Source organism: Cryptotermes secundus, unplaced genomic scaffold, assembly GCF_002891405.2.
Source record: "Cryptotermes secundus unplaced genomic scaffold, Csec_1.0 scaffold1266, whole genome shotgun sequence".
Lineage (NCBI taxonomy): Eukaryota > Metazoa > Arthropoda > Insecta > Blattodea > Kalotermitidae > Cryptotermes > Cryptotermes secundus.
Genome location: NW_019741993.1, coordinates 166,781 through 192,301, shown reverse-complemented (window position 1 = coordinate 192,301; position 25,521 = coordinate 166,781). Strand labels below are relative to the sequence as shown.

At 41.8% G+C, this 25,521-nt stretch overlaps 1 protein-coding gene across 3 annotated transcripts in view; it reads left to right on the top strand.

Moving 5' to 3' along the window:
• The window catches only part of LOC111872975 (39S ribosomal protein L21, mitochondrial), a 34,959-nt gene that overhangs the window by 6,846 nt on the left and 2,592 nt on the right, over positions 1-25,521 (top strand). For 2 of the 3 annotated variants that reach the window (XM_023867310.2, XM_023867312.2), the window contains exons 2-5: positions 8,925-9,050; positions 12,596-12,759; positions 21,010-21,166; positions 23,844-24,050. In XM_023867310.2, coding sequence (XP_023723078.1) covers positions 8,925-9,050; positions 12,596-12,759; positions 21,010-21,166; positions 23,844-23,947 — 551 coding nt within the window. In that variant the 3' untranslated portion in view covers positions 23,948-24,050. Of the gene's footprint in view, positions 1-8,924; positions 9,051-12,595; positions 12,760-21,009; positions 21,167-23,843; positions 24,051-25,521 lie in introns of those variants that run through there. The other variant, XM_023867311.2, reaches the window with a different exon arrangement.

Here is a 25,521-nt window from a genome sequence, read left to right as displayed (position 1 = left end):
GTAAATGCGTGAACAATGGAGGACGCCATTTACCGGAAATAATTTTTAAAACCAAGTAATGTAAAATAGCATCATATTTGTTGTTCACAAATAAAAGTATTTTTTCTGTATCTTTCTTTGTTTGTTTGTAACTGCCTTTTGAAATATGGGAGGTCAATTTGCCGGACCCTGTACAAGGAATCAGCTGACATTTCTCTTATAGTTCATATGATTAGTCAACCCAGCTCTAATATCTCTCCCATCTGGACTCCTGTCATTTTAGTGGGAGTCAGAAAATTACAACTCTGCCCAGTTTAGATTACATTGGAAAGTTCCATTTTTCTGTTGGTGCTTGATGGGTGGCCGAGGTCAAGAATGGTGGAGCTATAACTCCACTCCCCCATATGGTTTCAAGGTATAGTGCTTAACTAATTAAGTACAAGGACAACTTTACCTTTTGCTATATAGGTGTGTCATTTTTGTGTTAGTTTATTTGCTATTATGTCCTTTTTGAGATTTAGGAAATGTCATCTGCCTGAATTTTAATCCCTGATACTTGTTGTGTCTAGTTGCGTATCTGCCTTTGTCTTATCTGTGTCTGTAAAGGTCAGTAGACAGTGTCATATCATTGATTTCAGAATATTTTATTTTAGAATTTGGCTCTTCAGTTTTAGTTTCTGTTTGGATTGAACTTTGATTTTATGGACTCTGGCTCTTACCTAATGCAGGGTCATAGGTGCAAGGCCTCATGTACGTGGCATTTTGAAATGTAGTTCTTAATTCCCACAGGTGGTGTGTATGTTGAGTTTGATTTATGTATCCTGCCTTGTGTTGGTTTTGGTGTCCACTCATAGAGACTACCTCCGTTGGTTGGCCCAAACTGAGTAAACCTTTTACTTGAGGATGGAGGCAGAGTGCAGTGCAAGACTGATGACCTTACCCTGTGAAAAAATTGTTGTCAAATCGAAAGAAGTGAAAGCAGGATGATCAGATTCAGACAAGTCTTCTAAGGGAGACTGTGGCTTGGAAAGGGCTGTTTTGCTAAAGGTGGTGGGGATGAGGAGGAGGGGAAGGGGGAGGAGGAGAAGGAGGCATAGTCCATTGTCACAAACCTTGCTGCTTTAAATAAATGTCAGTAATTGTGTGAAGGAAAGTAAATTTATTTGTCATAAAATGTAAAAATTTAAGTTTTGACATCAATCATAAAAACATTTTAGGTAGCAGCCATGTGATCATCAAGGTTATGATGCACACACACAAAAAAAGAGGTCTAAATTATCACAAATTCTGAATTGGTGAAGTCCAAATTAGTGAGGTTTTACTGTGTGTGTTTGTGCATGCACACATGCGCACATGCACAAAGTAACCTACATTTAGCTGGAATAAGGATGGTGTGGAACCAGCAGTTAGTACACATTTTGTTTATAAAAATGGAATGCTAGTCATCCTTTAGGGACAGCGTTTTTTTGTACCTAAGGGAATCATATCAGTAGTTACAAGGGTAGAATTGTTTACTGTGGATGTACTATATTGTTACATGATGACAGAATAGTCTAAGAAGAGGAGCCATGTGCTGCAAGGTAACGGCTCAGTAAACACATGTCCTTGGCACCGATTGCATAGAAAAAACAATCTATCAAAGTTATTCTATTGTTGCATGTGTATCCGTTGCCACAGACATGTGTTTATTGAGCCATTACCTAGCAGCACACTTCATCTCCTGATAAACTGTTCCATCATGTCACAATATGATATGGGTATCCCTTGATTTATTCCGGTCTAGAAAACTGAGATTAATGGCCGTGGGGATCAATTTTGCTAACCACATGACACCCTCTATCCACAAAAAGTTGGCACTAACTTTGCTGACAAGCAGCAGTCAACCGTTGGTATAGTTAGCTTCCAGACTACAGGCCATAGAATTTTTTAATCCCTTTATTTATGAAGGCAACTCATTCCATGGAAACTATTTTTAGGATGAAAATTTGTAAGTTGAAGATGGTATTCTCATTACCAGGGCCTGGATTTTGATGACATGTCATCTTTTTTTTCTTGTATCCTATGTGATGCTCTTAAATATATAAATCTCAGATATGAGCTGCTGGTTACAGAAATGTAAGTTTTATAGGTAATTTTTTTGACATTTTTAGGTTTAAGGTCATTTTTTCATTTTTGTGGTATTTTTTTTGGTAAATTTTTGGACTTTTAAGGGTATTTCTTGTCATTTTTGGCAATTTTAGGGCATTTTTCTTCATATGTTTTCTGAAATGTGAATAAAATGGAAGTGAAATGTTCTTTCGTTTCTCCTTTAGGTCATTTTTCTGGATTTTATAGGTCATTTTTTTAATATTTTCAGGTCATCAAAATCTGGGCCCTGCATATTACATTTTTGGGTCATATTTTAGGTCATTTTTCTGGATTTTTTCGGTCATTTTATAGGTCATTTTTTAAATATTTTCAGGTCATCAAAATCCGGGCCCTGCTCATTACAGTTCTTCTAAAGGTCATCGACTCCTTCATGAGTCCCGAAAGAAATATCCCATTATTTTCAGTTATGTTTTCATAGTAATAAAGACGGTATTACTTGTTTATGGTACCTATGATTGCAAAGAAAACTGTATTATATTATCCATGTTTACTTTCTCATAGCTGATGCAATGCAATGATGCAGTTTCATTATCGTATGAACAAAGCCTCTCAATCAAAAGTCTTTGTAGCTATAAAACAATATAGATTGCACATTGCCATGGTTTTAGCAACAAAATAAACAAACTCCGTGGCCTGTAGTCTGCAAGCAAATTATACCAACCGAGCTACTTCCGCTTGTCGGTGAAGTTAATGTCAACTTTTGCGGATAGAGGGTGTCACGTGGTCAGCTCAACGGATCCCCATGGCTGTTAATCTTGGTTTTCTCGACCAGGGTGGCAGCAACAGTAAACAGTATTAAATTACCGGCAGGTCTGCCAAATACAAAGGCATATGTATTTCTCTGCCCTTGCAGAAAACTTCTTATGAACATAAGTTGATTACTCATTCATGGAGCAGAGCCCTTCTTGAAAAGCCGCCATTTGTGCAGGTACTCAAGAACTTCCCAGGATTTTATGGAACCCGAAGGTTCATTGCCATGTTCACAAAAGCCCTTCACTGATCCCTAACCTGAGCCAGATCAATCCAGTCCATACCACCCCATCCTAACGTAAGTAGATTACTTATTCATGGAGCTGAGACCTTCTTGAAAAGCCGCCAATTGTGCAGGTACTCAAGAACTTCCCAGGATTTTATGGAACCTGAAGGGTCATTGCCATGTTCACAAGAGCCCTTCACTGGTCCCTAACCTGAGCCAGATCAATCCAGTCCATAGCACTCCATCCTATCTCTCTAAGATCAGATCTAATAATGTCCACCCACCTATGTCTTGGTCTTCTTAGTGGGCTCTTTCCTTTTGGCTTTCCCACCAATATCCTCAATGCATTCCTCTTCTCCCCATTCGTGCTACATACCCTGTCCATCTCATCCTCCTTGACTCTGTAAAGTTGTTCATTATGGTGAAAATGAAGTTCATTAAGTGAAAAATAAGTAAGGATTAAGGTGTTTCATTGTAGTGAAAATTTGTAAATTAAGTGTTCATAAAGCAAGGGATACCTGTGTTAATGGGTAATTGGATTGGTATTGTTCTGAATGTGCATACCCAAACTGAGGATTGAAGTGATGATACAAAAGACAGATTTTATGAGGAACTACAACTCTAACCAGAACTAAATAAATTCCCTAAGGATGAATACTTTGTTAAGATATTTCAGTGCAAAACCAGGCAGAGAAGATATTTCCAGGCCAACAATTTGGTACGATAATTTAGAGGAAATTAGTAATGATAATGTGGTTAAGGGCAGTAAACTTGCCACTGGTCCTACATTGCAACATTCACAAATACACTTGATTTTTTCTGGATGAGAAGACACTGATCACATCCTTAATAGGTAAATATACAGCATTCGTGCATAATCGATGCCCAGTCTCAGAGGAACTCTCTGTGATACCACTCTCTGGTGGTTGAAAGTGTTAGGGAAAGACTTGTGGGATGTCGATGTTCTAAGAGACAACCACGTAAAACTATAACAATTGTATATGTTATTCTCGAATGTACAGAATAGTTGCTCGCAAGTTTGCGGGCCCTGAAAAGGGCCGTTTGTTTGACCGTGCTTGCACTAGTAGCGTTAGCTGCTTTGTAGCAGACCAGGTCTTCTTTATGGCCGTTCAGCTGGTCTGGCTAGCCGGTAATGCGGTGTTGCATGCGCTGGTAGGAACAGCTGCCTATGGTGCGGATGATGACAGCAGTTGTCTCGGCACAGTTGCTGGAGAGCTGTTGCTGCTTCATGGGGTCAGAGTAGCTGCGTTAGCTCTCTTTGTCGTAGTGAGGACGATCGAAGAACTGATGATAGCGAGCTTTGAGCTCCGCCTTTTATACCATGCTTGTTGGGCGGAGCTAAAGTTGCAGTAGCGATTGTGAGCGCTGACTGGCTAGCGCATGTGATGATCTACAGGTGGGCTGGACATCGAGTGCTGTATAAATATGAGTGCTGGCCGCAATGTGACATTGACTTGGCTTGAACAGAAGTTGAATGCTGTCTGTTAGACGAAGCTGCGTGTTAGTATGTGGGGGTTCCCACATCACTCCCCCCCTCGCGAAAATTGATGCTCATATGTTCAGGCGAGAGGGGAAATGGATGTGGCTCCCAGAGCGTGTAGTCCTTGTAAGGAAATGTGTTGGTATGGCAGGTGGTCCTATGGTCGGGGTCGCTGCGGCTGGTGGGTTGATGCTGTTCCCGCGGTCAGTCTCTTGTAGGATGTAGGCTGGCTTGACCCTGTTGGCTGACACAGTGACGTGCCTTCCGCGCACGAGGAGTTGCATCATCTTTCCGTGACAGGACCCAGTAGGGGCAGCTCTAGAGGGGCTCCAAAGCCCGGCGTGTTGACAGAAGACGTGGGTGTACTTCTCAAGGTCACTGTGCACGAAAGTAGTTGGGGGAGGCGTAGCGTGTTGCTGGGACTGGTCGGAGGCGGGCCACATGCTGGCAGAGCTCTGTGATGATGTGCGCTGGATCCGCGGGGTTGGCACCTGGAGTTAGTAGCACGTCAGGGATTCTTAAAGGCTCGCCGTACACGAGCTCAGCTACCAATGCTTGCAGGTCCTCCTTGAATGCAGTGCGGATTCCGAGGAGAACCAGGGGAAGCGCCTCGGTCCACTGTTGGTCCGCGAGGCACATTATGGCTGCCTTCAGTGTCCGGTGGAAGCGTTCCACGAGTCCGTTAGCTGCTGGGTGGTGGGCGGTTGTACATGAAAGCTGGATGCCGCACAGCCTGGCAAGGGATTTGAAGAGTTGTGATTCAAACTGGCGTCCCTGGTCGGTGGTGATCGTCTGCGAGCAAGCGAAGCGTGATATCCAGCCATTCAGTAGGGCGCGTGCCACTGTGTCGGCTGTGATGTCCGGAATGGGGACGACTTCTGGCCAGCGGGTGAAACGGTCGACTGCAGTGAGGCAGTATGTGTAGCCTGCTGATGTCGGAAGGGGTCCCACAAGGTCGATATGAACGTGCAGAAAACGGGCTGCCAGTGGTGTAAAGTTGCCCATAGGAGTGACTATGTGGTGGGAGACTTTGGAGTGCTGGCAGGACTGGCAAGCACATGCCCAGGTGCGGCAATCCTTCTGCATGCCTGGCCACACGAATCGGTGTGCGACCAGCTTTGCTGTTGTTCTGTTGCCTGGGTGCCACAGATCGTGGACGGACTGGAACGCTTGGAGACGTAGAGGCACCGGAACGAACCCCCGAGATCTCCCGGTAGACATGTCGCAGTAGATGGGGACTGCGGTACCAGGGATTGGTACTTTCTCAAGCTGCAGGGCGGTGGTTGACCCCAGGAGTGTTCGGAGTTCATCATCGCTGTCCTGTGATGCGACTAGTGCGTCGTAAGGTGGTGGCACAGTGACTGACTCAACGCGAGAGAGGGCGTCGGCGACAACGTTATACTGTCCAGAGATGTGTCGGATGTCAGTTGTGAACTGGGAGACGAAGTCTAGATGGTTGAACTGTCGGGGTGAGCATTTATCCCGCTTCTGCTGGAAGGCATAGGTGATTGGCTTGCGGTCGGTGAAGATGGTGAAGTGACGCGCTTCCAGCATATGGCGGTAATGCTATACTGCCTCATAGATAGCCAGTAGCTCACGGTCGTAGGCGCTGTACTTCTTTTGGGCAAGGTTAGGTTTTTTTTAGGTGAGGGCGAGGGGCTGGCAAGTGTTCCTTACGCGTTGTTGTAGCACGGCACCCATGGCAGACGTGGAGGCATCTGTGACGAGTGCAAGTGGCGCGGATGGATCTGGGTGGGCCAGTAGAGTGGCGCGTGACAAACTCGCCTTACACTCTTCGAATGCCTTGTGGAGCTCCGGTGTCCAAGTGATGGGATGGGAGCCCTTGACTTTGAGTCCGGAGAGGACGTCGTGCAGTGGTGCCTGCGTGGTCGCTGCGTGTGGCAGAAATCGCCTGTAGAAGTTCAGCATGCCTAGGAATCGTCGGAGCTGACTGGCGGTCTTCGGAGCTGGACAGTCCTGGAGATGGGCCAGTCGGTCATCCAGAGGTTCAGAACCCTTGGCGGACACCTTGTAACCGAGAAAGGTGACCTCGGGTGCTCTGAAGACGCACTTTGCTGGGTTGATAATGATGCCATACCTCTGGAATTGGTTGGAGAGAGCACGTAGCTGTTGTTCGTGCTCTTCGAGTGACCGGGAGAAGACAGCAGAATTCGAGTCCCTGTAGAATGTCGTCCATGAAGCGCTGGAAGGTCTGGGCGGCGTTGCACAGGCCGAAGGACATGAATGGGAATTCGAAAAGGCCGAATGTAGTGGTGATGGCGGTCTTCTGTATGTCTTCAGGGTAGGCAGGGATTTGGTTGTAGGCTCTCACCAGGTCAATTTTGGAAAAGACGGAACAGCCGAAAAGCTCATGGGAGTTGTCGTGGATATGGTGAACAGGGTAGCGGTCAGGAATGGTTCGGGAGTTAAGTACCCTGTAATCGCTGCATGGACGCCAACCGTTGTCTTTCTTGGGCACGATGTGCAGTGCCGAGGACCAGGAACCTGAGCGGCGAGCTGTACCATCCCGCAACATGGTGTCGAACTCGGCTTTTGCAATAGCAAGCCGGTCCGGTGCCAGTCGCCGTGGTCGGCAGGTTACTGCTGGGCCAAGTACAGTCCTGATGTGGTGAACGGTGTTGTGTCGTATCTTGCACTGGAATCCAGCTGGGTGGGTCAGGTCCGGGAAATCTGCAAGGATGTTGTCGACCGGTGTGTCGTTGCTGATGGTCTTTACACTGGGGATCAGTGCGTCGGCCGCTGAGGCCGGGGCTGACAGCGTCGTGACCCCGTACAGAATGCGGTTGTTCCGACAGTCCACCAGGAGACCGAAATGCGATAGGAAGTCCACTCCGATGATGGGATGCATGACGTCTGCCACCACGTACTGCCACGTGAAATCTCGGCATAGGCCCAAGTTGAGGCTGAGGGGCAGCGATCCATATGTGTGGATGGTAGTGCCGTTAGCTGCACACAGGTCATAGTTGGTATGTTCCTTACATCGAGAGACGAGCTTGCGGGAGTACACGCAAAGGTCCGAACCCATGTCTAGCAGGAACTACCGTTTGCTGACTTTGTCCATTATGAAGAGGAGGCCTATCGTAGCGCAGACGTGTACCGCTGGTGATGTCTGTTGTGTCAGTTTCCCTGCTGGTGGTAGGAGCAGGGCGCCAAAGCGGCGGTGGTACCAGCAGGTAGTGGATGTGGTGTCACCACAGGCGGGGCATCTGCTGACCGGCCAGCGGCCCCTGAAGGCGGGGCGGGAATCCTTGGGACTGGGGCCTCGGTCTCTTGGGTTGGGGTCGAGCTCCTTGAAGTGGGCGTGGAGGCGATCCTGTCCGGCGCTGAGTGCAGCCACTTGGCGGGAGAGGTCAGTGATCTTCTGCCGAAGTGTTGCATTGTCCGTGGGTTGACCTACGCTAGCAAGCGCCTGCTGGATCTCAACTTTGGAGATGCCGTCTGCACAGAGGGCTGCAGAACTTTATGTGCTCGCTGCTAATGCTGGCCAAGGTGAATTGCTCCTCAGCCTGGGTGAACCACACGGCTGGTTGCTTGGGCCAGAACAACGGGAGCCGCACGGCCACTCTGGACACTTCTGCTGGCAAACTGTCAGCAGCGTCCTTTCTGAGTCGGAGTCACCAATGTGGGATTGTCGATGTTCTAAGAGACAACCACGTAAAACTGTAACAATTGTATATATTAAATTGTATAAATTGAATGTACATAATAGCTGTGAAGCTATGTTGAATACCGATGTTCAGAAGTTGGCTGACCCTGAAAAGGGCAGTTTGTTCCGCCGTGAGTGCGCTGGCAGAATTTGCTCCTTTGTAGTAGACCAAGTCTTTATGGCCGTTCAGCTGAAGAATTTAAGAAGGGCTACCAACCTAGGTTTAATATGGCAGAAGATAAGATGGTGATGTCATTGATGATTCCTTCAATGTTTTTAACACAGAGACATTTCTGTCAGCTATTAAATGTACGTGGGATTAACAGTGTTTAGCAGACTGAAATACCTACAGTTGAGTTATTAGTACCTGAGCATTAAAAGGGTGGGTAGTTTTTGACTTTTTGAGCAAATGATAGCTTTCAGGAAGTATTTTCCTTCTTGGCGCTGCTTAGATGGCTCATTATATAGTGAATATCATTCCTGATTTGTGTCTGGAGGTCATCGATGACTGTCAGAAAATAGCAGGCCTTGTGTCACCTTACTCATACTCCAGAACATTGTCTAAAGAAGCTAAGTTGCCTCCTCCAACATGCTTCTGTTTACATGTCACTGTGAAAGAAACTGAATGACAGACTTTATTTTTATTACTGCAGGGCATACCGAGGCTAGACCTCTGTGGCGGTCCACCACAGTTTCACATCTTCATTCCCTGCCAGTGACACAGAATATGATACTAGCGTCATCAGAGACCACAGAAGAGGAAGAGAAACAGTCAAATGGTAACGCATTCTGAATGGTGTGATTTACAAGCGACCTCTTAATTTTGACATCTTCAATGCGAAAAGGCGCCATATTGCATAGTTGAAATTGCGATGTTTTATAAGTGTTATGAATAGAGGACACCACTCGCCATCACTGGCTTACTTCCTGCTAATACGAGACTAACATTGCGTGTGCGCGCTTCGCGTGGAAAACAGAGTTAATTACGGAAAAAGTGCATGAATTGCGACGTCGGACTCTGCATTCAGTGACATGCAACATTCAGTTAGATGATGCAGGAGGGAAGACAGTCTACTTATAAAGCTGGTGTCCAAAAATAATGTAAGTAGAAGAAGAATTTCTATCTTAAAATTAGATTTTAAAACACTGTGCTCACGCGTGGACTGCGCATACCCATATGGTGTCTTTCGGCCACTCGGCTTTACTTTAAAGGTCCCCATACAGTGTCTTTCGGCTCATAAAGGTTAATGGACTACATGGTGTCATATGCCAGAAAGTAGAACTCTTCATGACTCCCAGTGTGAGAACCTCAAATCCTACACATTATTATTAATCGCTTGAATTTCTTAGGAGTATTTATGTACTGATCTCAATAGGCAGAGGCAAATTGTGGAATCAGCATGAATGCAAAACAACAATGGCAAAAGTAAAACCAGCACAAGGTCAAAATAAACAAACAGAAATAATTGAATCAGGTAATGTTTTTGCATTTAAATGTAAATTTATAGAAGTATCTGTCGATTTACAAATTGCATTAGCAGCAGAAGCCCATCTGTCTGAGAGGCAGTGGCTGGAGGAGTAACTGAATACATGCATTTCAAAAACAAGGTTAGCATTTAGTGTCATTATGAACATTTATTAGAAATAAAGCATCAGAGAGGTTTGATGTGATATGTAACATCTACAAATTTGATTTTCCCAATAAATTATCATAAGCAATACTGAATGCAGTGGAACCCCGCTTAACGAGCATAATTCGTTCCAGAATCTTGCTCGTAATGCTAAACACTCGTTAAGTGAAACAATTTTTCCCGTGTAAATTAATGTAAAATACAATAATGTGCTCCATGTCGAAAAAAATACTCAAAAAATGTTATGTATAACGTTTATTCAAAGAAAATTATATATACATTGTTAAGGAGTGTGAATCATCTTCATCTTTTCTTCTATGTGGAATGAACCAACCTGGAATGCGAATTCGATTTGCAGAGAACAAAAAAAAAATCGAAATAATTAGTTTATTATCTATGATACATATCTAATCCTTTTTTACTAGAAAGATGTCTAGAGACATTTGTTTCTGCCGACGCTTCAAAATTTGGTGAAAATGTGACACAGGATTATCATTAAATAAATTTGTAGTGCTTTTCAATGATTTTATGTTTCATTTCTACGGTTGTTTTTATTCTCTTATGGCTGTCTTTTGCGGCTTTTTCTTTGGGGACATTTTTGAAAGGGTTATTAAACTTTGCACAAAAAAATCACAAATAATATGTCTGAACACAAGTTTGGAAAAATGTGTGATCACAAGCGACACTAAGATGCTAGCGGAACGAGTGCTAAATACAGACTGATGTAGCAAGCGCACAATCCGGGACTTCCCCTCTTGTCACTCGTTATGCGAAACGTCGCTCGTTAAGCGAGTCATTTTTTTACAAATTGTTTTGCTCATTATGCGAATTACTCGTTATGAGAGGTGCTCATTAAGCGAGGTTCCACTGTACTCGTTTTTTAACATTTACAGGAAAACTCATGCACATAATACATGTGAAGCTTTTCCTCTGAAGTGTTGGTCCCCTTCTGATGATGGACATCATTGGCCAAAACATATAAAGGTTTTATTTTATTATTAAAATCATTGTTGCACTTGATGGATTTCAGTTCTGGTTTTAGTTATATTCCAAGTAAGATTTACTGCTTCAGAAACAGCAGTTAGAACTGCATCATGTAATTTTATGTGGCAGACCCTATGATTGCAATATGCAGTATACATTTCTAGAAGAAAACTGAGACTGGAAAAGGATTTATGTAGCCATGTTCCAGTTACACATATAATTTAAAAATTAGAACACACACACACATTGCTAAAAGATTAAAAAAAATGTAGTCCTAGATATATGAACATTTTGATAAAAAAATGTGTACGTCATGTATTTTTTTGTTTAGTCTTGTGGTGTGGGAAGACTGAGTTCCTTGGCATTGAGCTCACAAGTGGGCACATTGTACCAGCCCTAGATGATTGGTGATAGATTGGAGCAATTGTAGAAGGATAATTGGTCTTTATTTAAAATGACGACTGTTGGGCTTGCCACCTGCTTCTTGCTGGCTACTTGCTTCATTCTTCAGCCCTGAAGAAGGGGGCAGTATGATTCTCTGAAACGTCAGACTTCTACTAGACTACATGGTGTTACATCCTAGAAGATAGTGATCTCCATTACTATATCTGTTTTTAACCAGAATAAGGAATGCCTACAAATTTCAGCGAAACTCCGGAATATAAATTTTCATGAACATTTTTCATTGGTTCTTCAGTCATTACATGTAGGCAGACATACATACTGACAGACACGGAGAAGCTGCTGTGCAGGTTGGCAGCCTTTTATTATGAATGTGCCAAAAGACATAATTGCAAAAGTTTGTGCTTTTATCGTATTGGTCCTTGTTACCTTTTGGCAGAACTCAGTGATGTGTCTGTGACATTTAGCTCCTCATTATTGTTTTTAAGGGTTCCTTTTTGAATGAGAGGCAATAGCTTCGAGACACTAAACCTCTGCATTCTGGCTAGTATTGTGTGTTATGTATGGTTTTCACATTAAACAGTGATTGTTTCCCCAAAGAGCATTAACCAGTTGGACTTTAACAGAGACATAATGTGTTTCCTACGAGATATTAACTGAATGTTATATATTATTTGGAAGAAATAGAGTCTTTAAAGCCTTAGAGTGCAGAATGGATGAAAGGAAAGAAGAAGAAGAAAGGAAGTTTGAAATTTCTTAAGGATTAAATAAACTTCCCAACACCAGATACAACTAAACCTCGTGCAGTGGAATTCTGATTCATTATTCTTGCATTTGTTGAAATCGTATATTTAGTGGATTTTTTCTGGTTGTGGCCAAACCCCAATATAAATAATATTAATACTTGTCTTCAGTGAATTTTGATTTTGTAAAAAAACCTGCATGTAATGTAAGAAATTTTCAACACTCTAAAACTCCTGCCATGAATTAATGTATTTATGGCCTAAACAGCAATACATATTCATATGTTTCTCTTTGCTAGAAATTGGTTCTTGATTAATTTGATATTGCTGGTTATGAAATAATATTTATATGTGGAAAATATTACTGTGATTTCCCGTGTAAGTAAATTATTTTATTGTAATTATGTATAGTAAGTCTTATAAAACAGTGAACAATACCATGATGCAATTTTTCATAACTCCCATATAGTTGAAGCCTCAGTTTAGTGCAATGAAAATAATTCTTTCCAGAGATGTATTGAATATGAAATTCACTGTAGTTAACCAAATTTTTGTTATTGACAGAGCTCATCTCCAAAGTTAACAAGCAGCTGCAGCAGCAGAGAGAGGGACGCTTATTTGCTGTTGTGCACGTATGCGGCAAGCAGTTTAAAGTTACAACCGAGGATATAATCATCATAGAGGGGAACTGGGCTCCACAAATTGGAGACAAACTTAAACTTGAAAAGGTAAAAGAATCCCCACTTCACCTTTATTGTGTGGCAAATAATGTATAGTGACCTTTAGTTTACAATGGTTTGACATATGCCAATTTGAATATATGCTGGTTTGAAAAAATTGTAGGACTTTCCTTTGTTTTCCCCCCAAATTCTGGAAAATTATATATTGCGCAATTCTCAGCCTCTTACAGAAGAGGAACTGGACGATTTGGATGCACAATTGACTCAGAAATTCAGATACAGCAGCAGCAAGAACAAGAACAACTCATTTTATTGTCTGTAGAATTCTGGCTGGGATTGATACATACCTGCAAAGATTAAGTGGCATTGATCCTTACTGGGAAGGGAGCTGTTCTATGAGAAGAGTCATTGCACTATTGCAGCCTTATTACCATGTTCTCCAGGAGAGGAGGCATCAAGCAAGCCAAACAACCCTCCTTAATTCAAAAAGAAATATGAGGAACCTCCAGTTGATCCCAAGACGAAGGTGATCTGTTTGACTGTGACAATTCACAGCAAAGGCATTCCTATGGTCAGTAGTGCCTACATATGTGTATTTTGTTACAGAATAAATGTGATATAAACCCCTGTATATAATGTTTATGTTTACAATGTATGAACATTTTGTATTATTTTATGAAAGAGAGTCTCACCTTTCATTTACGCCAGTTCAGTATATTGTGGTGTACTTCCAGGAAGGCCGGACTGTAGAACGTCCACTGCTATTCAATGGCTAGCAATTCCTAGGCAACGAAACATAAACAGACCATTGCCTAGGGTGGTGCTTAAGCAACAGAGACCAAATTGTTGAGTTCCCATGGCAACGAATGGACCCTGCCAGTGAAAAGTCTAGCTAACACGTGAAACTGAAACCTTTGACAAGGTGTCTTCTGTCCAGTCCAAGTGTAGGATATAAAAGGGTAGTTGAAAGTGATTATATTCGGCATTCAAGAGAGATTCAGTAGTGATTAGTGAGCAGCAAGTGGAGTGAGGAGTGAATTCAGAGTGATCTGTTGTGTGTACTACAAAATATGTTTTGAATTGAAACCGCAGAAATTAAATTGTCTTGCAGATAAGTCAACTACACCAGGTCTTGACTGGAATTAGTGAACGGAACTAAATGTGCATTGGACAGAGTGGTTTATACGACTTCACGTTACATAGTGTACTCACGGCCAACACCTGTTTGGAGAAAGTGGTTTTGGTGTAGTTTTGCCACCTGGCTGCGGCTGTGCACAGTGATCTGTGACGCAACAAAGAACCCGTAAATCTGAATGTACACCAAGATGGTGGACGTTCTGGAACTGGAATACCAGAAATACTGGAGACAGAAGCTGTCAGCGCTGAAATCTGAATGTCATGCCATAACAAACAAGAACCCAGAAGCAGCTTCTGTAGTACAACAGGTACAAAAAGTGGTCAGTGACATTGAAAACCTCAACAAATGCACACTCGCTATAGTGGGGGAAAGCTCTCAGTGGACATTATTGTAAATAGTGTGGAGGAGAACAGAGTAAAATTTTGCAAGCTTTTAAATGGGAAGCCACTTTTCAACACCCTCTATGGCAGGTACACAGTAACACTGAAAAAAATGCAGGACATCCTGAAGGTGAATGCACAGGCAGGGCAAAATGGGGCAATGAACAAAGCCTCGTTGGAATCAACAGCCCAGGATGCTGACTTCCAGGAGTAAAGAGACGCAATAGGCATATCTCTAATGATACCTCAGAGACGGCCAAGAAGACGACCTAATCAATCCAAATATCCCCGGCTGTCAAGCAGACTCCAAAAGCAGTGCCAACTTGCAATGTCTATGCACCTCTCAGAACTAATGATGTGGACACGGAGACAGCTGGAGCAGAGAACACTCTAATGGAGCAGGAGGCTCCCAGAAAATCAGGTAGGATGCCACCAATAGTGATGACTTCTACCACAAACATAATTTGACTCCAAAGCAACCTAAAAGAACACGTCAAAGGAGAGTATGAATTCTGAAATACATAAATGGGACTCATATCATAACAAAATAAATGAAGGACTGTTCAGCCATGAAATCCTACCTGGAGAAAAATAATCTCCAGTATTTCACCTTCTTTCCAAATTCTGAAAAGCCTATCAAGGCAGTAATAAACCACTTTCCCCCAGACATGCCAATAGAAGATATTTCCAACAGCCTTGAGGGCTTAGCCTCATCGTCATCAACATGAGGCACTTGATGTCCAATCGAAGAGCACCAAATGGACAGACCTATCTGGAAACCCTCTTGCTATTCCTTGTTACCTTAGCAAGAAATGCAAAATCCCAAGAGATATTCAACCTGAATAGCATTAACCATATAATTATTAAGGTAGAATCATACAGAGCTCAAACCAGCCTTACACAGTGCTACAATTGCCAAAACTTTGGCCATGTCTAGGCCAACTGCAAGCAACCCCCAAGCTCTTAAGCTTTAGACATAAGTCGATACTGGCAGGAGATCTGAATGCTAAACATCCATTTTGGAATAGTGTTGTTTCCAACCCTTCAGGCATGAAACTGCTGAACTTACTGCATATAAATGAGTTAAATTTCAGCACCACGATATCCCACCCATTACTCTCCTACGGGAAATTGTGACATGCTCGATATTGTTGTGCACAAGAATATCCAACTGTCAGAAGTCAATGTCTCTGATATTCTGGACTCAGATCGCCTACCAATCGTTTTTCACTTGCTAGAGCATGTTAGAAATAGGAGTCTTTCGGAGCTGGTCGACAAATTCACAGATTAGAAGTGGTTTCAAAGCTTGGCCTCTGAATTAATTTCACCTAGAATCGAAATTAACACAGAGAAAGAAGCCAGTAAAGCAGCCCGCGACTTTACTGCCTCTATAGCTTCAGTGTATAGGCTATTGACAAGCAAAATTACACTCTCGGACATTAATAAGGACATATCTGGTCTGGAAAGTTTGCTGAAACATAAGCGGAGGTTAAGGAAACTGTGGCAAGTAACTCAGGATCAAGCATGTAAAATGGCACTCAATTGGGTCGCCAAAACCATCAGACAAATGACCCGTAGAAAGGCGCTAGAACGGTGGGAAACAGAAATAGGGAACTGTGAGGTCACTCCTTAAGCTCTGTGGCCTATTGTGAAATTGCTTTATGAAAAAGGATGGACCAAAGGCACCAACTGCAATTCATGGACCTTTAGAAATAACATATCACCCTGATGAGAAAGCCAACGTGATAGCGAATTGTTTAGAAAACCAGTTCACATCTCATGACTTATGTGACGAAAGCCATGTGCGACACGTGGAGACTACAGTCCAAGCTCTGCTTGCATCTGTAGAAGGCACTCCATTGGGGAAATTATGACCTTGTGACATACATAAATTAACAAATACATTAAAATTGCGAAAGGCTAGTGGACTTGATGGTATTCCAAACGAATGCCTCAGACATCTTCTGAGAAGACCACTGGCACATCTGACACACTTATTTAATCACTGCCTTGGGCTGTCCCATGTTCCAAAGCCTTGGAAGGAAGCAAAGGTTATAACATTACTGAAACCCGAAAGGACCCAAAATTTCCTCAAGAAATATGCCTGATTAGCCTCTTGTCTACAACAGGCAAGCTATTCGAAAAAGTTGTTCTGAAAATAGTCCAAAGGCACAGTGAAGAAAAAGGCCTTATTAATGCAAGCCAGTTTGGTTTCCGTGCCCGTCATAGTACGACACTTCAATGTATGAGGTTTATGGACCATGTAACCTTAAATTTCAACAATAACATCTAAAGCTGCTGTATTCTTGGATACTGGAAAAGCCTTTGATACAACATGGCACACTGACTTGCTGTATAAGTTATCTACATTACAACTTTCGATAAGTCTTAATCAAGCTTATTAGCTCTTTCCTTTCTCGGAGAAAATTCAGAGTTTCTGTTGAAGGTGAAATGTCTACGCCAAGGGATATACAAGCAGGAGTGCCACAAGGTTCTGTTCTCTCCCCCACACTGTTCAGTCTATATATAAACAATATGCCCCAAACACCTGGTGTATATCTATTTTTTATTGCCAGTGGGATGGGACTAAGTTCCTTGTACTGCAGCCACTTCTGGCCTATTGTACCAGCCCCAGATGATAGGTGAGAGTGATTGTGGAGCAATTGGTGGAATGAAGATTGGCAGGGGAAACCGAAGTACTCGGAGAAAACCTGCCCCAGCGCCACTTTGTCCACCACAAATCCCACTTGACCAGACCTGGGATCGAACCCAGGCCGCCGCGGTGAAAAGCCAGCAACTAACCGCTTGTGCTATGGCGCGGCCTGGTGTCTATCTAGGTCTCTTTGCTGATGACACCTGTATATATGCAACAGACTGCAAAGAGTGTTATGTTCTCAGAAAGCTGCAGCGAGGTCTCAGTGTTATTGACACGCTCTTCCTATATGCCTGCAGTGCCTATGGTTGCTGGTGTCTTGACGCAGTGCAGCTGCATAGGACTGCTCTGGTGAGGTGAACGCCCTCCCAGAGGATCCTTTCTCCTTTACAATTCTCCTTTTGCATGACTGCAACCTCAGTATGATGCTGGATGAGGTTTCTGTCCTAGTAGGGTTCAATTGCAGCAGCTTGGTATAGGATCAGTATTTGTCTCTTCAGGGAATTCGCTTTGCAGGTGCCCACCACCACACCACAACACATTAAGGGGGTTGCTTGCAGTTGGCCCAGACATGGCCAAAGTTTTGGCAGTTGTAGCACTGCATAAGGCCAGTCTGAGCTCTGTATAACTCTGCCTTGATGATAATATGGTTAAGGCTATTCAGTTTGAATGTCTCTTGGGGTTTTTTATTTCTTGCTAAGGTAGCAAGGAATAGCAGGAGGGTTTCCACGTGGGTTTGTCTGGTGGGTGCTGTTTGAGTGTCAGTCATTTGTCTCATGTTGATAACATTGAAGCCTAAGTTCTCAGGGCTGTTGGAAATATCTTCCACTGGCGTGGTTTAAGGAAAGTGGCGTATTACTGCCATGATAATTTGGGGAGAAGGTAAAATAGTGGAGATTATTGTTCTCCAAGTAGGATTTCATGGCTGAATAGTCCGCCATTTATTTTGTTATGATATGGGTTCCATTTGGTGTATTTTGGAAATCGTACTCTCCTTTGAATTGGGCTTTCAAGTCGCTTTGGAGTCAAATGAGGTTTGTGGTAAAGTCATCACTATTGGTGGTGGCCTACCTGGTTTTCTGGGAACCTCCTGCTCTGGTAGTCTTTTCTGTATGTTACAAGTCTCCATAGCCGTGTCAGTAGTTCTGAGAGGGGTGAAGAAGTTGCAAGTTAACTCTGCTTTAGGAGGTAGCTTGACAGCTGCAGATGTTGGAACTGGTTTCATCAGCTTCTTGGCTCTCTGTGAGCTATTAGAGATATATCTGTTGCATCTCTTTACTTCCTGGAAGTTGTCCTGGGTGGTTGATTCCATTGGGGTTTTGTTCACTGCTCTGTCCTGCCTGTGCACTCATCTTCAGGTCAGCCTTCAGTTCAGTCAGTGTTACCATGTACATGCCGTAAAGATTGCTAAAAAGCGGCATTCCAGCTAAAGCTTTGCAAAAGTTTGCTGTGTTCTCCTCCATGCTGTTCACAACAGAGGTCCACTCAAAGCTCTTCTCCACTTTAGCCCATGTGCATCCAGCAAGATTCTCAGTGTCACTGAGTAATTTATGTACTTACAGCACTACAGAAGCTGACTGACTCACAGCTTGTTCTGCTTATAACATCTTGGCACAGACTGCATAGAAAATACCGCTTCCCATTATTGTTGTATCCTCTTGTTGCTGTGGAAAGATGTTTGTTTATGGAGCTGTTACTTAGCAACATCTGTTGTATAGTTGCTTATTTTGTGGTCATTGCATAGCGGTGGGTCTACACGCCACACTGTGTTAGACTCTTCATGGGTATCTGTATGATTTTAGTTCTGGGGTTCAGTTTTTTTCACAGATGTCCATAGCAGTAGGTGGATATTGCAAAACATGAAAACTTCAATTTTCCCTCTCCGTTCATGTTTCTGAAGTTCGTTGTTGGTTTGGTTTGATGCCTTTATTTTCCACTTCATCTCTCTTAGTTTCAAGTATCTATATGCCTTTCCACAATTTTTATTGGGAATTTTCCTGTTATCTCCTATTGATGGATCCTGATCTCATGTGCTTAGGTAATTATGACACAGTTTGTCCAATGTTGGAGGTTAGCTAACAGAGTAGGTGGCTCCCACTTTTTCACCTGAGAATTGAAATAAATCTAGTTTCTGAAACACTATGTTCTTTGAAATACTAGAACCTTTTATAATTGGCTTTAACATTAATGTTATTTAGTGCTTGGATGAGATGGGATTATTTTTGTATACAGTGTACACTGGAAAGTATGGTTAGGAAGCTACTATAGGTGTTACAGCAGGGAGAGAACAGACTGTGGGAGTGGGCATCAAATTACCTGAACACTATGAACATCTTTCACCTATTGTATCCTTATTATTAATGCACCTGTCAACAATGCAACAATATTTTTTTTTAATATAAAATACATCTAAAATACGTTTCTCACTAGAAGTATAACTTATACACTAAAAGTGATCATCAAATTACTGAAATTCCTCTAGTTTTACATATGTTTCTACTCACTTTACAGCATGTTTTGGCCACACATGGGCCATCATCAGGCAATTTTCCTTTTGTTTTTAGAGAGACCACTACACTGTTCACTTGTCTGTCATCATTGTTTAGTTTCTATCTCATGGCTAACTCTGGCATTGTAGTTTTTGTGTGTCATGTTTCTCCTGTATATGTATTACTAGTGCAGTCTTCCTGTATACAGGAAAATTGCCTGATGATGGCCCATGTGTGGCCAAAACATGTTGTAAAGTGAGAAGAAACATATGTAAAACTAGAGACAGTTTAGTAATTTGATGATCACTTTTAGTATATAAGTTATGCTTTTAGTGTCTTAATGACATCTTATGATTTTAACAACATTGTAAAGTACTGAAGTGGCACTTTTTAGTGAGAAACGTATTTTAGATGTCTTTTATATTTAAAAAAATATATTGTTGCATTGTTGATGGGTGCTTTAATAATAAAGATAACCATTCAATGCAATGGGATGCTGAAATATAATAAAAAATATAATAATTTCATCTACTGTCTATCCCCTTGCTGAGATTTTACTCTTTAGCTGCCCTACCCATCCAGAAAAGTGCATTTTAACATCATCTCTGTGCTTATTTCAAGAACCATATTCCGGGGATGATGGGACAGGAAGGTGTAGCTCCATGCATTCTTAACCATGGATCTAGGTGGAGGTGATTGGCCAGCTTTCTGTTCTATCCACTTTGTCCCTGGAGAAAGAACTCCCTATATCTACTGAATAAGAGTCCAGGCATACCCCAGAGCTGGTCTGGCCATTGTGGCAAAGAGAGAAACCGAACTGTGGTTGTCAGGCCTGTATCTTAGTCATTTCAGCTCTGAATGATGTGCAGTGCCTTACATAATGGATCTCCAGTATTAGCCAGGAATGTCTTTGGAAACTGTAGAATGCCTTGGTCAGCATACCTGATGTCCTGGATATGATCTGAGAAAACATCACTTGTTTTCTCAGCGAGCCCTTGAGGTTGATTACCTCAGTTGATAATTTGCATTTTTATTTTTATTTGGAAGGTACCCAGTTTTCTCAGCGAGCCCTTGAGGTTGATTACCTCAGTTGATAATTTGCATTTTTATTTGTATTTGGAAGGTACCCAGTTTGAAATTTTGTATGGAACACAGGTGTCGTGATTGAGTTATTTTATGGTTTTTGTCACATTTTCAGGGGAATACTCTAAAATAGGCCTTGATTACATATTTCCTTTTCGCTATAATTGACTAACTGCAGGGAACAGAGTTCTTCATGAGGAGATATTAGTCATTCAGTTAGTAAAGAAACCCCCACCTTTCTTGGAGCCCAAAATTCCATTACTGTGGATACAAGAGACAAGAGCCCTCCACTGGACTGTATCTTGAGCCAGATGAATCCATTCCACATCCTTACGCCCTGATTCCATGAGAGTGAGTTTAATATTATCCATCTTCCCCTAGATATTCATTTCCCTTTCAACAAATATTTTGAATGAATTTCTGATCCACTGATCCAATCCTGTCTTGTATGCTTCACATAAAATACTCTCATGTGATAAAAAGTAATTTTTACAGTTGATCAACCATCTTTAATATCCTAAAAACAACTCAGGTGCCTTTATGATCTTGTTACAGGTATTATTGGTTGGGGGTTCTGATTTCTCCCTGATTGGACGACCGATTCTCTCTTCTGAGCTTGTATCGGTTCATGCAACGGTTATCGAAAAGGCCCTCTCGCACATCAAAACAATATTCAGGAAGAAAAAGAGGCAACAATATCAGAGGATAAACTGTAAGCATGGGACTGACAAGCATTTAAATAACTGCTTTAATCACTGAGCCAGCCATTTTTTAACATAGCTGCCATAAAGAAAAACGCAGCTCTAATTGGCACTAGGAAGGAGGTTGATCTAGAAGTAAACACAGAGAAAACTAAGTGTATGTTGATATACCTGATCACCAGGCTGCAGGTCAAAATTATAACATAAATATAGCAAACAGATCCTTTGAAAATATGGCACAATTCAGATATTTGGAAACGACAGTGACAAATCAAAATTTGATTCATGAAGAAATTAAGAGGAGATTGAACTCGGGTAATGCTTACTGCCATTCACTCCAGAACCTTTTTTCTTCTCATCTGCTGTCTAAAAACATACAAATTAGAATGTACAAAACTAATTTTGCCTGTAGTTCTGTATGGATGTGAAACGTGGTCTCTGACATTAAGAGAGGAACATAGACTTAGGGTCATAATACAAATTCCACCATCACCACAACTATAATTTATTAACTTATGTTCCAGTACATGTTTCGACCCTTATAGGGTCATCCTCAGGTGTTGTGATTTACACATCTTCATTATTGAATTGTAAAGCATGTATACATACGTGTATTTACATGCATAGGCTTGTCTGATTCTTCTACTATTGGTTAGATTCGTTTGTGTTAACTGTTCCTTAAGCACAAATTTATCTTCTTTCTTATTTCCAGGATGTCAATGGTTATTGTTTTTGTGTTGTCTGATTTATGTGGTATGCTCTGCTGTGTGGTCTATACTAATTCTATGGTAGTAATAGTGGTCTGTACTACTTCTGTCCAGTATAATTAGAATAATTAAATAAAGGAGGATGAGCTGGGCAGGGAATTGGGGAAGAGGAATGCATATAGGATATTGGTATGAAAGCCAGAAGGAAAGAGACCACAAGGAAGACCAAGGCATAGGTTGGTGGATAATATTAAAATGGATATTATAGAGCTAGGATGGGGTGATAGGGACTGGATTCATTTGGCTCAAGATAGGGACCAGTTGTGGGCTCTTTTGAACACGGTAATAAACATTTGGGTTCCATAACATGTTGGGGAAATTCTTGAGTAGCTACACAACTGGTGGCTTCTCAAGAAGGGTTCAGCTGAATGAAGCAAGTAAGTTATAAGTGCTACATGTTTCGATTCCATCAACAAATGCTTCTCTCTACTGTAATTACAGCTCAGTTCAGATGTAATAATTAAGAAATAATAGAACTTTGTTGCTGTCTGCTGGAGATAGTATTCATAATTACTCTAGAGCTAATTAAGAGTACTGTCTTCTGGGATGCTATACCAAAGATCATGGTAGAAGTTTGAGCCAGTAAAATTCTGCCAGACTACACAGCGTCACATCCCAGTAGATAGGACTCTTCATACTCATTGCTATGAGAGCCTCATCTCCAACATATGTAGGTGATTCCTCAACTGGCTGCATGCAAGGTGGCCATAGCTGTAGGGCTGTATGCTGGGTTTGGTGCTGTTTTTGCATTATAGGTTGTAATGTCACTCATGACAGTAATAATAATTGCCTACAAACATTCATCTTACTGCACTCTTCCCACTCCAAGATTCAGATTAGAATTGGTCCCTCGAGATTCTGTGTAGTCTCTCTGTTGACCTTGATGTTCTGAGGTATACTGGTAAACTTTACTAGTAACTCTGCTTTGCATTCCAGTGGTAAAGTGGTGTGTGTTGATAACAAGCCACCATTCATCATTTTACATGTCAAGTTACTGAACTGTCAGTTGCCATGTAGTTGCTATTTATTTTTGTAGAAAAGTTAATAGTTAAATATTTTAGACCTTATCTTCAGTGGCTTTAATAGTGTCCTGCCATTTTAATATCATAAATGTCAGGAAGTTAAAAAAGTTACTGAATAGGAAGTCTCAAATGGCTTGATTCTGAATTTCACAAAAATCTGACACTGTATTTTCTTGTTCTGTTAAACTTGAATTCTAAATACATGCATTTATGATCATTCACAGATAACAAGAAAACATAATTCAAGAGGCAGAATAAATAAAAATTTGGGCTTCTGGCAGAAAATTTGTTAATTCCTCAACTAGAAGTTTAGCTTTGTGAATATGTCGGCTGCAGTTCAGATCTGTGATATCAACCAAAATGTGTTAGTTAGCACTGACAGTAGAACTGGAATGTAAGATTTCTAGCTAAATAGGGATGAGTGATTTTTCTTTATTTAGAGGGGATTTATTCATTTAAAAAAGAAAACATATGGTGGCAGTATGTCAGGGTGTGGAAAGTATAAGCTTGTAAGGGAATTAAAGGAAGAACACAGCATTTGAATTTCAATGTACTCTGTATTATGTACTTGACATGTAAATATTAATACTTCAAAAAATTAATATAATTTTAATATTTTTTATGAACTGTGCATATGGCTTATTCAAGGGTGCAGGGTGTTTAGTAAAATACAGTATTAATTGGTTTAGACAGATGGACAGACACAAGAATCTTGCTAATAATTTTCCAAATAAGGAACTCTAAATGAAGAATTATATTCCTTTTCCTGTTTGTAGAACATGGCTGGTTCAATGTCTTTACTCACTTTTGTACACTAAAGTTGGGACTCAGTAACTGTTAAAATCTGAAAGACTAGTGAGTATTAGCTGGAAGATGAACTTGAATATTTTGTTTTACAGTTAAGCGCACCCCACACACCATGCTGAGGATAAACAGCATCCAAGTAAAACCAGAAGTCAATGTCAAGAAGGCTGTGGAAGGGCTTGAAGGCAGAATATTTTAAGCTTCACAACCGAAATGTAAAACAGCATGTTATTTAATCTTTTTTTTTTTGTTAATAAAATATTCTTTTTGAGAGAATAAAACATCATTATTATTATTATTATTATAATAAAAAACAAAGTTCTGGGTCAGTTGGATAAATTGCTGCTGGCCCTCACCAATTGTCATTTTTGGTTTTGAGTCATGTGGGACTCATGACCATATTTTACTGTCTCATGACTTTCTCTCTCCACTGAGTTTTAAGACTCCCAGAGTTGTGAAGCATTAAAGGGTCATTGCCTAGCAACAATGGGGAGGGGGGGTGGACATAGACAGCAAGGTTATCTCACAAACCCCTTAATAAAAATATGGGGGGGAGGTTACACAGATGGACAGACAGCAAGGTGATCTAATAAGCTTCTTTTAATTTTTTGGAAATAAGGAAAGTAGGCTAAAATGGACAGAAGTCTTGAAGCGTGGAGACTGAGGGCACGGATTCATTCACCTCATTCACCTTCCATTGCATTTAAAATTGATGAATGTTTATATGTAGGTCATACCAATTTTTTTTGCATGCAACCTGGGAACAGCAGATGACAGAGAGTATGGTGGTAGGTGGAACCAGCTGTTGTGTTAACCTTGAGTGTCTTGTGATGTCAGTAGCTTGCATCACATGACCAGTATCACTCCTAACAAAATGGCCAACAACCTTATGTGGTTTTGCCAGCGTGCTGTCATTGAATTTCTTGTGAAAGAGGAAATCCCTGCTGTGGAAATTCACCAGAGACTTCAGCATGCTTATGGAAGTGTGTGCATGGGTGCAAGCAGTGTTCGAAGATGGGTGAAACATTTTAAAGATGGGAACACCAGCATCGAAGATGAGCCTCGGAGCGGTCGTCCTCGAACAGCCTCAACTGAACGTAACAAGGAAAGAGTGGATGAGATCATTCAAGATGACAGGTGTGTGACTGTGGACACAGTAGCCCAAAAACTTGGAATAAGGCACAGTGCAGTACAGGAGATGATTGAAAGCTTGGGCCATAGGAAAGTTTGTGCTCGTTGGGTCCCGCAGTTATTGACCGAAGACCACAAAGGACAGCGAAAAGCCAGTACCTCAGAACTGCTGCAGAGATATCGACACGAAGGCGATGATTTTTTTGCTCTGTATTGTGACAGGTGACGAAAGCTGGTTTCACCATTTTGAGCCCGAAATGAAACGGCAGATTATGGAATGGCACCATTTGAATTCTCCAGCAAAAAAGAAGGCAAATGCACTGCCATCAGCTGTGAAGGTGATGGGCACAGACAGTCTTCTGGGATGCAAAGGGGTTTATTCTGGCCGAATTCCTGGAACCTGGGCAAACCATCAGTGCTGCTCGTTATGTCCAGACACTGCACAAGCTCCATCGTGCATTGCACGATAAACGTCTGGGACGAAACATCATCCTGCATGACAACGCTCACCCCCACGCCGCTCGCCTCACATTGGAAACAATTGCACATATGGGGTGGGAAGTTCTTCCACACCCCTCCTATAGCCCTGATCTGGCACCCTCCGACTACTGTCTTTTCGGATTTGTGAAGGATCAGCTGCGT